At 45.9% G+C, this 15007-nt stretch overlaps 1 protein-coding gene across 17 annotated transcripts in view; it reads right to left on the bottom strand.

Moving 5' to 3' along the window:
- The window catches only part of TBL1X (transducin beta like 1 X-linked), a 257751-nt gene that overhangs the window by 62420 nt on the left and 180324 nt on the right, over positions 1-15007 (bottom strand). For 9 of the 17 annotated variants that reach the window (XM_045383223.3, XM_065537840.2, XM_065537841.2 and 6 more), the window contains 2 exons: positions 5989-6133; positions 5360-5467 (listed from right to left, as the gene is read on the bottom strand). The exons of 1 other annotated variant lie outside the window; for it this stretch is intronic. In XM_045383223.3, the coding sequence (XP_045239158.1) occupies positions 5360-5467; positions 5989-6091 (211 nt within the window). In that variant the 5' untranslated portion in view covers positions 6092-6133. The remainder of the gene's footprint in view (positions 1-5359; positions 5468-5988; positions 6134-15007) is intronic. 7 more of the 17 variants (XM_045383228.3, XM_074029344.1, XM_065537845.2 and 4 more) reach the window with 1 other exon arrangement.

Below are 15007 nucleotides of genomic sequence, written 5' to 3'. Positions count from 1 at the left end.
CCAAGAGAAATGAAAACCTACGTTCACACAAAAGATCTGTGTGAAAATGTTTTTTGTAGCTTTATGTTGGAATCACCAAAACCTGGAAAGAACGCAAATGTGAGGATGCATAAACAAATCGTGGAAACAGCATTCAAAATGGAATACCACTTAGCTATTCAAGAATGAACGGCTGGTGCACACAACAGCACGCATGAATCTCAAACGCATGAGGTTGAGTGAAAGACGTCACACTCTCTGGACTACACAATGTATGATGCCATCTCTATGCCATTCTTGCAAGGGCAAAACTCTAGGGACAGAACAGTGGTGGTTGCCAGGGGCAGGGTGGGGGTGGAAGAGGAGCTGAGTACAAAGGGGACACAAGGCAATTTTGAGGATGACAGAACTGTTCCGTGTGTTCATTATGCTCAAGCCAGCTCTTTACATTCCTTCCTTCTTTCCTCTTCAGACAGTATCTTCTCCTTTAAAAAATGTTTTTGGCCAGGTGATGTGGTGGCACATGCCTGTAATCCCAGCACTTTATGAGGCCAGGGTGGGAGGATCTATTGAACCCAGGAATTTGAGAACAGATTGGGCAACACAGTGAGACCCTGTCTCTACAAATAAAATACAATAGAAAATAAGAAACTAGCTGGGCATAATTTCTTGTGGCACAAGCCTGTAGTCCCAGCTGCTCGGGCGGCTGAGGTGGGAGGATCACTTGAGCTTGGGAGGTAGAGCCTGAAGTGAGCCGTGATCGTGCCACTGTACTCCAGCCTGGGGCAATAGAGTGAGACCCTCGGTGTGAGTGAGTCTCAAAAAACAAAATTTTTCATAGTACCTTCCTTTACCCCGAATCTATCACCCGATTATCTTGCAGGTAGCTCTTTCTCAGTTAAATTCAGTTTGAATCTGTGGTTCTGTTCCCCTGTATTCCTCATACCGTTTTGCAAGTTCCTGTGAATTATTTAATTTATGCTAAAAATGTGGGTCTGGGAGAACATGTTTTCTTTATAGTTTGGATTTTGGGATGAAGTCCCAGAGGAAATAATATGTTTACAGGGACTCACTTGCCAAATTTTCTCTCTTTCCATACTAAGTGGAAAATGGACTTCCACTTCCCTTGCTGTATTCAGAAATATGTGGGGGCAAACAACTCACGATTCCCCAAGCATTTGGGGGAGCTGCTCACTACAGCAGGTGCAGGCTATGCACATTTATAGGGGCTCGCTCCCTTGCTTCTCTTCTCCTGGGATGGTAACATGAGCTCATGGGAAAGGCACATGGTCACCACATGATTCTTAAAAACTGCCCAGATAGCACAAGTGACTGGGCAATGGATCCCGTAAGACAGAGGCCAATGGACTCACGCATTGTATTAGTCCGTTCTCATGCTGCTAACACAGACATACCTGAGACTGGGTAATTTATAAAGGAAAGAGGTTTAATGGACTCACAGTTCCACATGGTTGGGGAGGCCTCACCATCATGGCAGAAGGTGAATGAGGTGCAAAGTCACATCTTACATGGCTGCAGGAAAGAGAAGGTGTGCAAGGGAACTCCCCTTTATAAAACCATCAGGTCTCGTGAGACTTATTCACTTACCACGAGAACAGCATGGGAAAACCTGCTCCCATGATTCATTTACATCCCACTGGGTCCCTCCCCATGACATGTGGGAATTATGGGAGGTACAATTCAAGATGAGATTTGGGTGGGGACATAGCCAAACCATATCACCTGTCAAAGCCAGACTGCTGAACTCATGCAAAACCCAACAAATCTATTTTGGCACTAGAGTTTGGTAATGCAGAAGTTCCCTACTACTTAACATTCTTGCTTTAACTAGTGTCCTCTTTCAGACTGCCATGAGTCTGCTGCTATGAGATGTCACCTGTGGGTAACATCCATTGAGTGCTTCTGATGGGCAAAGCCCTTGCTTTGGACAAGTAACAAGGGCAACAATGAAAATCCACTAATCCACACAGGTAGGGAAATATATGTGGTTTGCTAAAAGCCAGATGACCTGACTTCTGCCTGTTGCGGGCAGAGGAACAAAACACGTCTGTTTGTGAGGTTCTTTGCCGAGTTTGAAGAGATGTGTCTTGGATTCTTCTTCAACACCCTGCTTCCCTGCTATCTGAGGTCATCAGTGCTCCACTGAGGATTCCCTTCCTTGCAGCCTAATGCATCCTAACTGACACCACGGATACTGGCAGAGGGGAGGAAGAGAGACACTGGTGAAGGAGATGAACAGCATCTGGTCTGCTGGGTCCAGGGTAGAGAAGCAGGGCTCAGGCTACATGCTTGGTGACTCTGAAAAACCTGTCCATCACTGCACCTGGAAGGTGGGGTTGAGTGTTCTGAGCAGACCTTCCACGAAGCAGCTGTACTGCTGCACTGCAGGGAAACACCTACTCCCTTCCTCACTGCCCACCCCCACCCCCACCCGCTTCCTGCCACACACAGGTAAGGAGGGATGACCAGGGAAGGAGGAAAGCCAGTTGCAGTAAGATCACTGGATCTGGGAACCCAGAATTTACTGACAACTTCTAGTGGAGAAAGCCAGACTGGAGGGAGTTGAGGAATCAATCATCTTCTGAGATGCAGAACTTGTTTTTAATGAGTTTGGTGAGGGGCAGGAATGAGAGTACAGGTGCTTGAGGAGGAAGCATGATCAGGGAAATGTTTTCCTTTTCATTTCCGGTAGAAGGGAGAGCGCGATAGGCTGAGAAGGTACGCTTTCTTGATGGGGGCTCAATGACTATTGACCTAACCAAAACTTTAGGACTTGAGACAAACAGAAAACCCCAGAATGAACATTTCGACATTAAGTATTTCTTTGCTCCCTTCTTCCTTTGAATATAACCTTGTAGGGTGCTCTAAAAAGTTCCACAATGCACACAGTGAGCTGAAGAAAGTGCAATGTCTCTCTCTTCAATATCAACTCTGCCTAAGAAGTGTTATTATACTTTAGTGACACTGATGAATCAGGAATGGAGCTCACAGATGTTACACAAAGTTGACATTTGCCAAGGTCTATGCATTGTTGTGCTCTGATTCTCCCTCTCAGCCGCCTAGTTACAGAAGCTTCATAAACAAATACTGAATAAGGAAGCCGACCTTTCTGGGGAGGGATGGGGGTTTCTGTGTTTATTTCAAGAAGCCAGCAAAGCTCACGCTCCGTGGCCCTAGGGACCAGCCAGCAGCACGGCTGTCTCCAGGTTACGGAGCACGTGGTCCTTCGTACCCGACAGTTCCAGCCTGGGACTTGTTTACACAAGAGCTGTGAGTCTCTTCGGCCTTCACCGTGTCCTTGTGCAGAGGTGTTGCTAATGGAAAGAATCTCAAATTCCATGCCACAAGTCGACGGGGAAGCAGGGTTTGGTACATGTGATTTCCATTTGCAGGCACCTCTGGAAAGCTCTGAGCTCTGAGGCGGGAGACCACCTGTGCTGCTCTAAGAACTGAGGTTGATGTATTAGCAGAGCGGTTATCACTTCCCTCATTTCCAGGGGTGAGGCAGTACATATTTTGTTTTGTATACCAATTTCTTATACTATGTTCTGGCAACAGCCAATCGCAGGCATCCGATATATATGCAGAAAGAACGCGTACTTTCCACGAATAACACTAGCTGGGAGTGCACGGGACAGAGACCCAGGCTTGGATGGGGAAGGCATGCACTTACAATGCGCTACATGCCCGACATACTTGACCACATTTGCCTGGTCAAGGAAACCCAGGCTCTAATGAACAGGCCTCACTCAGACTTGTTTGAGGATCAGAGCTCAAGCCATTCTGTGTGGCTCCAATGCCTACATCCTACCCTACCAGGCCAGCTGTGAGAGAACCCACACCTAGAGGATCGTAGACTGGTTTTCCCTCAAATTGAACGCATGCATCTCTGGAAGGAGGAGGCCTAGGAACTGGGCTTTCCTTTTCAAATAATCAAGTTCCAGAATACATACAATCTCGTATCAAGAACACGAAGCTTAAAAAGATCCCAAACCAACTGTTACGAGCTGAAGTGTGCCCCCTCCTCCACAAATTCACAGGTTGAAGTGCTCACCAACAGTGCACCTCAGAATGTGACATTATTTAGAAACAGGGTCACTGCAGATGTAATTATTGCTGTATTCAAAAACAATAGCTAAAACGAGGTTGTCTTGGAGGAGGGTAAATTCTGAATGCAATCTGTCTTTACCACAGGGAAATGTGGACAAATGAGAACACAGAGACGAGGGTGATGTGCCCACAAGCCAAGGAATCCAAAGACTGCAGCAGGGCCCCAGGAGCCAGGCAGGGGCACAGGAGCGACTTCCCCTTAGAAGGAACCGACCTGCCTACACCTTCATGTTGGACTTCTGTCCTTAGGAACTAGGAGACAACATATTTCTTTTTAAGCCACCCCAGTTTGCGGGTACGTTGTTATAGCAGCCCTAGGAAACGAATTCACCTGCACCGTATGTTGCTTAGGAAAACGGCTATGTGTAGCAAACACGTGGAGATAACAACCAGCAAGCCCACCAGGGTCATTATCATCGAGGAAGCGGGGAGGCAAACACGGGCAGGGTTTCCAATGCACCTGAGAGGTTTGTTTCTTAAGTTGAATGGGTAGGTGGGTATCAGGACGTTTTGCACCAATGTTGTTTTGTGAGTCTTAAATTACATATCTTCTAAGTTTTAAAATGTAAAAAATAAGCTTTCACTCTAGAAACTAAACGACTTATTGGAGGGATCCCACGAACCCAGGCTAAAAGCCAGGCCAGAACCCAAGCCCTGGGCTCTGTGGCTTCCTCCTGGCGGACTTCTCTGCTGGCGGAGGAGGGCAACTGCCCAGCTCAAGGTCTGTTCTGTCAACAAGGAATACATGTGATTGGCTGTTTACTTACTAACCATAAAGTAATGTCTCAGTGGTAATCAAAAATGTTGGAAGATGCTAGGACGATTCCTAAGTTTTAGAAAACGGCCTAGCAGCCCATTTGGGGGTGGGGAGTAGGAGAGGCTGGAGAGCTGAATAAATCTCTGGAGCAAAATTGAAGAGATTCAAACACACACCCCAGCTCAGGCATGCCCTTGCCGAGGTGGAGGCCAAGAGCCCCGCACTGCTTCCGTCCTTTCCACATTCACCACAACCGCTCTTGATTCCCGCCTGATTCATCTCCACAGAAGTGTCAAGGGAAGAAAGAACACATTGCCTCTTTCCACCCGGGGATGGCACGGCTCCAGAACCTTCTCTTCTCCCCTTCAGCACTAAGAACCTTCTTAGCTCTTCTTCTTCTTCTACAGCCTGGTTTTGAATTAAGCGTTGATCCTTCCTGCTTGTAAGATGCTGAAGATAAATTTCCTCCCAACAGAAAGCCAAGCCTCTTACCTGACTCCTGGAGATACCGATACACCAGGAAGTTCACCTCATCACTGGTTATGCTCATCTTAGCCTCACCTCGCGGCGATGAGGTGTTGATGAAGTGGGAGCCACCCTCTGTTCAAAAAGAGAAGAGAGTTTTGAAACCCTGCTTGTATTTTTCTCTTTTTTTTGAGATGATTAAAGAAAATAATATCCATGCTATTATACACATGAAGGTAATTAACATCTGATTGTGTTATATTTTGTAATTATGTGATTACATAAAAATTCCATAATTATAGATATAAAAACATGCCCAGGTGAAATGTTTTCCAAAAAAACAAGAGTTGGCCTATTTCCTAAGGCCAAGGAAGAACTGAGCAAAAACCACATGAACGCAGCCAGAAGCAGGGGCAACAGAGCACGGCAACGAACAGCTGACTTCGTGCTCAGTCAAGCTCTGTGCATGCAGGGATCTGCAGCGCGCCCCGTAAGCGGCAGGAATGGAATCCCAAAGTGCACTCAGGCAGACGTGGCTGGATTCAACACTGAGCACTTTTCTGGACACATGGAGAGGTGACCAAGTACACCCGCGGCCACGTCAACACCCCCAAAGAGTGACCACACGGTCCTGGCCACATGAGGAACCGCAGTACCTCTCCCTCGTAAACGTTGAAAGTGGTGCAAGACTGACTGCATGGCCCCTCTTCCTGCAGGGCGGTGGCAGCACGATGAAGAGGCGCCAGCGAGCTCGGTCATGCTACATGTCACCTCGATGTTTCTGCAAGGAGGCCAGGGCTCCTGGTGGAAAACCAGAACACAGAAGGCAGGGAGCACCTCTGTCATTTGTGTTTCACCACAGAACCCGCTGTATCCGTCTGGCTAAGACTTCTGGTGCCCAGAAGGCAGGCAGAAATCTGGGGAGGGAGGATGGGCAGTTCAGGGGCTTCTGTGTGAGACAGCCAAGACAGTCTGGTTTTCTTAGACACCACCCGGTTAGACACAAGAGCAAACCAGCCCAAAGGGAACAAGCAAGGAAAGAACTCTGTTGTCCATGAACAAACCAGAATTCATAAATCAGTAAGAGCTGTTCACTCCAAACAGCTGGGCAGCCCCAGAAAGGCCACAACTAATGTCAATGATGTCACCAACACTAAACATCTTTTTTCTTTTGAGACAGAGTCTCGCTCTGTCGCCAGGCTGGAGTGCAGTGGCACGATCTCAGCTCACTGCAACCTCCGCCTCTTGGGTTCAAGGGATTCTCCTGCCTCAGCCTCCCGAGTAGCTGGGACTACAGGCGCCCGCCACTGCACCCGGCTAATGTTTGTATTTTTTGTAGAGACGGGGTTTCACCATGTTGGCCAGGATGGTGTCGATCTCCTGACCTCGTGATCCGCCTGCCTTGGCCTCCCAAAGTGTTGGGATTATGGGCGTGAGCCACCACGCCTGGTCTCTTTTTTCTTTTCTTTTCTTTTTTTTTGGAGACAGGGTCTTGCTGTGTTGCCCAGGCTGGGGAGCAGTGGCATGATCTGGGCTTACTGCAACCTCCACCTCCTGGGCTCAAGCAATCCTCTCACTTCAGCCTCCCAAGCAACTGTGACCATAGGTGGGCATCACCACGCCCAGCTAATTTTTTGGTTCTTTTTGTAGAGACAAGGTTTTACTGTTACCCAGGCTGGTGTTGAGCTTCTGAACTCAAGGGATCCACCTGCCTCAGACTTCCAAAGTGGTGGGATTACAGGCATCAGCCGCCACGCCCAGCCAGCACTAAACTTCTTTAGGCTGTTTGGGAACTGCCTTCGGTGTCTGTATCACACATTTTCAAGTATCTTTACAGGCAGAAAAACTTTCATTGTTGAATGAGGATTAAGTTTTTGTTTGCTCAGAGGAAAAAAGTGCAAAGTATATGTTCAAGTTGGAAGATATTTTACATTTAATAGGAGGATTCAAAGTAGTGGTTACCGCCAGGGACATACCTTACCCCCACAAAGTCCTGCCCTGGTATACTCCCGACCCTTGAGGATGGGCAAGATCTGTCACTTGCTTCCAGAATATGTCAAGGAGATGGGGCACCACTCCCTAGGTTAGGTTACATTATATGGCAAGGTTGACCATACTTCTCTCTCGTGATTATTAACACCACATTGCGTGATCTGTCCAGGCAATGGCAGGCAGCCTGCAGGGAGCTGAGGGTCTCAGTCCTGCAGCCACAGGAACTGAATTCTACCAACAACCTGCGCTTGGAAGAAAAGCCCCAAGCTTAAAGGAGAGTGCAGCCTGGCTGACACCTGGACCAAACCTTGTGGGACACTGAGCAATGGCCCCAGCTGTGCTGTGCCTGCGCCCCTGACCCGCAGCCATGGTGAGAGAATGAATGTGTGTTGTTTTCAAGCTGCTAAACGTGTGGTCGTCTGTTATCCAGCAAGAGATAATGAATGCAGCTGCCCTGGCGTCATTCCACCTCTCACTTTGCACTCTTAATAGACTTTATTTTATAGTTGCCAGAACTTTGTCATTCAAAAATTCTTATCTTCTTTGCTTAATTTGGTGCCATTTCTGTACTTCTGCACATCCTGCAATGAAAATTTGACAGTCAAAATACACATCTGTCCTAGGATTTGTGCTTGAACTCTGGAGCAGTCTCTCCAAAGACAGCATGCAGAAGAAAATATTAGAGACTAAATAAGCTATGAAATCATAGCATGACCTAATGAAAAGTTATAAAAGGAGACAAAATAAAACAACAACAAAAATCTATCTAAAGAATGTTACAGCACTGGGCAGGCTTCTGGTGATGCTGAGCGCTGCAGTGACTGCGGCAACACAGTGCCACTAGCAAATGTACAGAGTTTAGGTTTCTCTCTACATCGTGCACAGCTGGAAATCTCTGGTTTTCTATCATTAACTTCTGGTGACTGAACAATGGCAGGCTGGTTGCTACGAAGGATTTACTAGGAGGAGCAAAAAGAATAGACTGAAAAAACATCTTGGGCCGGGCACAGTGGTGCGCACCTATCATCTCAGTAATTTGGGAGGCCGAGGCAGGCAGACTGCCTGAGCCCAGGAGTTTGAGATCTGCCTGGGCAACATGGCAAAACTCTGTCTCTACAAAAACAAAACAAAACAAAACAAAACAAACAAACGAACAAACCCAAAAAAACTAGCTGAGTGTGGTGGTGCACGCCTGTAGTCCCAGCTACTCAGGAGACTGAGGTGGGAGAATCATCTGAGCCTGGAAAGTCGAGGCTGCAGTGAGTCGCAATCATGCCACTGCACTCCAGCCTGGGCAATGGAAGTGAGACCCTTTCTCAAAAAAAAAAAAAAAAAGGCTGGCAGCTACAAATCCCAATATAAATGTATTACAAAAGTATTACCAAAATTCTCTAGGCTATACATACATTTGTGAAAGACTGTAGATAAGGACTTTTGAAATTAATTTTGAAGAATCTATTATAAAAATAAAGGAAATAATTATAAAGTTTGGCTAAAAGAGAAAATCACTGATCTGGAGCATGAGCTGAAGTTGAGCAATTACATTTTCACAATTACAGCTTTTTATTTTATCTTTTTCTGTAAGCCAGTGAATGTTTGAAAAATTGAAGTTTTAAAATGTAAGAACCTCTTAAAAAGGTAGGAAGAGCAGAGCGCTATAGCTTCAGCCTCACTTAGTCCCGAGGATTTCGGGACAGGCTTAGGAACAGGGCAACAGGGCTAGTGGGACTGGCATGAATCTGGAGTCCCATGGAAAGAAAGAGAATTACAAAGGATGAGTCAGCCTGGGAAGCAGGGCACGGTGCCACCTCCCACTGAGGGTAGCTGGAAAGGACCGATCTTGGAGAGCATCTCATCTCATCTCTGCATGTTACAGATGAGGAAACTGAGGCACAGAGAGGAAATATGTCTGGCAGGACCTGGCAAACACCCCAGCTTCCCATCTTGTTTGCCATGCCTAGCTCCTTTCCTCTTTTACTCTGGGAAAAAAGAATCAAAAAACAAACAAACAAACAAAAACAAAAAAAGCAAGCCTGTTCCAGGCACAGCACGATGTTCTGCAGCATCCTTGGACTCCCCCTACCCCCTTGCAGTGGTGACAACCCAAAATGCCTGCACACGTTGCCAAATGTCCCACATTGCAAAACTGCAGCTGGCCGAGAACCACTGCTCTTTAGAGGAAAAATTAGCATTTTGTGTTTGAAATGAACTCCATTTATAAAGTAAGGCAACTGGTGCAGGCTCAGACACCGCTTGGTGACCTGACCATTGAAAATGTACCAGCTGGGCATGATGGCTCATGACTGTAATGCCAGCACTCTAAGAGGCTGAGATGGGAGGATTGCTTGAGCTTGGGAGTTAGAGGCCAGCCTTGGCAACACAGGGAGACGCTGTCTCTACAAAAAAAATTAAAAAATTAGCCAAGTGTGGTAGCACACGCCTGTGGTCTCAGCTACTCAGGAGGCTAAGGCAAGAGGTTTGCTTGAGCCCAGGAGGCTGAGGCTGCAGTGAGCCATGATTATGCTATTGCACTCCAGTGAGTAGAGTCAGATCTTGGGTGACAGAGTGAGATCTTGCCTCAAAAGAAGAGAAGATATCCTGATTTGTGGAGATGAAACACCTGTATACATAGCCTGGTTAATAGTCCCCACCCCAGGAGCATCTGTGATAAATACAGGTGTCTGTGCATGTGTTTGTACAGAACTATGGAGAATGAGAATATAAGATCCTGAGGAGATGGGGATTACAGGCCATTTTTAATAGTCCATTCCTCTAATTTGCTTTATGCATCTTTCTTTCTTCCAACTAGAAAACCTTCTGCTTCAGCTCTGGCTTTCTGCTTTCTGATCACAGATTCATTGTCTTTAAATGTATAGTAAGTTAGGGTCCAAGGATTGGCATGCTTTCCCCAATACACTGTTAACTTTCTAAAGGGTTTTTGATTTCTAAGCAGCAGAGAAAACAAAACAAAAACTATCCATGGCCTGCAATCGAGCCAGGATGTAATGTTGTTTGGTAAGACTGACTGCTCCATCTCAAGAACATATTTTAATTTTTTAAGACTGATTTAATATTTGGATCAAACTTTTCTCCCCCAACAAACATTTACTTCGCTAGCTTTTAAATGATTATTTTTCTTTTAAAACCTAATTCCAAAAATTGTAGAATCTACACATATATTCTTAGATTATTAGATACAAGCATGAGAATGTTCTCTGAATGGACCCCTAGCCCCAACAGCTGTATTTAATGCCCTTCAGCTCTGTGGGCTTCATCACACCAAAATCAAGAGAAACCGTCCACCAGCTAGGTGTCCCGGTGTTTGGCTGTGCTTATCTCTAAGCGGCTCACTTGAAGGTGGTGGTTGTTTTCATGGATCTTTTTCAGTTTTTTGACTCAAGTCAATACCTGGCCAGTATTCCTCTGCAAGAGCCACTGTTCCAGACAAACCTCACCACACACACAAGGCTGGGAATAAAAATTCCTCCTCCTCTTTTTTCCAAGACCAGAACTAAATTTCACAGGAAGATGGTAAATTATGGATCCCCCGCCCAGGGCTTTGTGGTTCAATTTCCCACAAATAAATATGATAGTGGTGTTCGTAGTGTAGCAGAACTCTCAAGCGGAGAGAAGGCCACTGCAAACCTCGCTTCTGGGTTGAGTGATGGCACACTGGTGTGCCGTTCCTGTCTGGGCGACATTTCCTAAGGCCAGTCCACAAGCACCTTCCTTCACAGAAGAGGAGGGACGTTTTGGAAGAAAGACAAGTTAAATTCTGGAGACGAGACCCAGGATTTTGGAAGAAGTCAGAGAAAGAGGAGAGAAGCACAGGAGCTCTGTGTGGACATGTGGGGAGGACCTGCTCTATGAAAATGGTTTTTGACTTTTAATGATGTGTCACATGCACCCCTCAGCCCAGGGCGTGAGGACTGCCCTCTACACCAAGGTTCAAAGCAAAGTGCCACTGACAGCTATGTAGTCTGTGGGGAGAAGTCTGCCTTTGTCTTCTGTGCCAAGAACAATTTTTTTGTGGACAAGTAACATGGAGTTTGGAATGTTCATGCTTTATTATAATTACTACTTTTTATGGCAACTATTACTTCTTATGACAGTTATGACTTTATTACAATAAAGTTAGGGTAAATCAGGGTGACAGTCCCCATCCGTATAGTCTTACTGGCTAGAGATAAGGCAGATCACGTCCTGAGAGCCATGGAGAACAGGAAAAGATGTGGGATTCACGGAGCCTTTGGCTAAGTGCCAGAGACCCTGACTTCTAGGGGCAGCTCTACCACTTTCCAGCCCTGGGATTGGAGGGTCAGTTATATGGCTGTTTCCTCATCTCTAAACTGAATAAAAATAGCCCCTATGTCAAGGGGAGAGTGTGAGGAGTCAATGCTTTTATGCAGAGCCCAATGCACAGAAAATATCCAGTATGTGGGAGCTGGTATCTCAGCCCCTCCAGCAATTCCCCAAGAGAGACCTGAAAGGTCAGTAGGAGAGGATCAGGGAAACACACACCTGCCTTGCCCATGACCACTCAGGGTTCCGCTCCTCGTCCTGGCTCATCAGCAATGGCAAGCAGGCAAGGTGGCACACACAAAGCCCCCCCAAAAGGAACTACCACCAGAGGCCTGTGTTTGGGCATTCTTTTCTAGTATGTACAGCTGGAGACACAAGCCGCATTCTAACACCTAACCGGTTTCCCGAACAGCGTCCGCTTCCAGCCTTCGAGTTCTGAGAACTCCTGTGGACGTTTTCCAGTCTCTCCAGTTCTAAAATAAAGGAGAGCTCTGGCAGCGCGCACAGCTCCTCCCTGGCCCCAAACGGGAGGGGGGAAAGGCGAGTCTTAATTAGAGCAACTGTGTTTATTTTCTTGCCTGACCCAGCTTTGATTAAAGACACCTTCAATTAGGTTGATTTGAGGTGTTTGGAGTTGTGATTGCGCAAAAAGGAAACAACCACCTTCCACTTTGGGTTAAAGCCACAACATTCTCTCACTGTGCTGCTTAAAGGCGGCAACGGACAAATGAGCATGGGCTGATGGCATTTCTGAAGTTTCTCTGCTAAAGATAAGTAATTCAATATAAGTGATAATTTGGGGTTTAGAGCCGTCAAGAAGCTGAAGGGGAAATTATTTATAGTATTTCTTTTTTTTTTAAGCCTTGCTTTCAAGGTGGCCAAAAGTCCTATTAATTCGCAGTTCCCTTCACAAAACAGTTCAGAATTTAGTCCCAGGAGAAATGGCTGTTTAAGAGTTTCATTTCATTGAGTATGTAGTTAGAGCACTCAATATGCCATCATTCTCTGGGAGAACACTGGCCCCAAACAACAAAATCTTAATTGCTGTTTTAATTATCTTAAAAAGTAGAATTACATGGGGCCTGCTGGAGAGCTGGTGCTGGTAGTTAAGGACAGAAAGGGCAAGTTCGTTTCTTGCCAAGAGGCCAGCCGTGTTCTGAAACAGCGAAGGAAGCCTAAGCTGATGAAGGGGCGTGTACTGCAGGAAGGGCAATGCACGGGAGCTCCTCTGACATCACTGGAGGGGAGGCTTTATCTTTCAGTCATTTGCCCTATTATGTAAACGTCTTTTAAGATCTTCTAAAGCAGCCCTTGGTTTCTGAAGGGACCTGAGAGAGCGAGTGTCATTTCTGCTATGAGTTAGGCTGTTGGCGCCCGTGCTGGAAGAATCCATTGCTTGGAAGGATGGTCTGGACAAGGCTCAGGTCTTTAGGGTTTGTCTCCATGCAGACTGCACCGAGCCAGGGTCACTGAAGAGCTGCTTGAACTGACCTCAGACTCTAAAGGGCACTTCTTTCTCCAAGTAGCTTCACGGAAATGAGCAGTCTGCCCACTTGGAGACAGCGGCTCTTTTCTCTGCTCAGATGTAAACTGAGTTTATTTTCATTTCACAATCAGTAGCTAGCTTAAGACAGAATTTTTAATGTATGTATAAAGTTTACATATAAATCTCAATACAGCTTTTCTAACATCTGCTTGGGGAGCAGCTTATTTGGGGGCTGACATAGGCTTGTTTTACCACTTTGCACGACTTTTCATCCTATGTAATTGTAAAGAAGTCAATGTGTGGTTCTTGAAACAATCTCACTGTCCAGTGACAGCACGATGAAATAAATGGCAGTGAACACATACGGGAACTACCAGGCCACCATGAAGATTACTTTAGAAACCAATACACGGCATGTATTGTATACTAGCTATCAGGTGTGAGTGCTACGTGCATGATACAATTGATCTCACCAGTCATAACTCCAAGAGATAAATATCACCATTACTCTTATTATTACCATTTTATAGGTTTAACAAATAAAGGCTTAGGGAAGATAACCAACTTAAATCCCAGCGAAGTCAGGATTGAAAGTTACATTGCTTGACATTAAACGATGTGCTCTCGCAGCACAAGTTAAAAATTTCATAGCTAGCTTAACGGAAAGAGATTTATGATATGTCCCAAACTGGGTTGCGGGGGACGATAACAAAACAGAAAAGAGGGCCAACAAGGTTACAGTTTGACCTAAACCTGTAGGAAAACACATACAGAGGAAAAGTTTGGGGATAAATGCATAAAAATATTTTATGTTGCTTTCTTTCTTTCATATACTTCTCTCCATTTACCCACTATCAGATATATAATACTTTCGGTAAGAAAATATTCCCCGCAAAGAAAAATTTCCCATTAGTTTTATGGTTATATTTATTTACTTGGAGTCAATGGTCTGAAATGATAAATATAATCAAATAATTATTTCTTCATTACTGGAGCTCCAATGCCGAGCAGTGACACCTCCATTTAAATATGGAATAAACTAGTGGCGTAAGATGTGGCCAGGAAAACAGCATCTCAGGCAGGGGCAATGTCCGTGACAGGCGGCTGTGTGGGAAAAGCACGGCTCCCAATTGCATGTGTATCTTTCTACATATTGTGTATTTTCTACTCTGAACATGGACTATTTTCATATTTATTAAAATGTAAAGAAAACCTGGCAATGTCGGCTGGGCATGGTGGCTCACTTGAGTCCAGGAGTTCGAGACCAGCCTGGGCAACACAGTGAAACCCCATCTCTACAAAAAATACAAAAATTAGCTAGGCGTGGTGGCACGCCCCTGTATTCCCAGCTACTTGGGAGTTTGAGGCACGATAATCGTTTAAACCTCGGAGGCGGAGGCTGCAGTGAGCCGAGATCGCGCCACTGTACTCTAGCCTGGGTGACAGAGCAAGACCTTGTCTCAAAACAAACAAAAACAACCTGGCAATGTCTTCAGAGATAATCAGTATGAAAACAACTACATAGGAAAGGAGGCCACAGGGTTGGGAGGGCAGAGCAGAGGAGAGGTTTTGTGTTAGAAAAGGAACGCCGCTTTTCACAGAATAAAATCATCCCTGGTGGGACATGGTAGCTCACACCTGTAACCCCTGCACTTCGGGAGGCTGAGGCGGGCAGATTACTTGAGGCCAGGAGTTTGAGACCAGACTGGCCAACATAGTGAAACCCCATGTCTACTAAAAATACAAAAAAATTAACTGCGTGTTGTGGCATGCGCCTGTAATCCCAGCTACTCAGGAGGCTGAATCAGGAGAATCACTTGAACCTGGGAAACGGAGGTTGCAGTGACCCGATTGTGCCACTGCACTCCAGCCAGGATGACAGAGCGAGACTCCAT

Source organism: Macaca fascicularis, chromosome X (assembly GCF_037993035.2).
Source record: "Macaca fascicularis isolate 582-1 chromosome X, T2T-MFA8v1.1".
NCBI lineage: Eukaryota > Metazoa > Chordata > Mammalia > Primates > Cercopithecidae > Macaca > Macaca fascicularis.
This window is presented reverse-complemented; position numbering and strand designations above follow the sequence as displayed.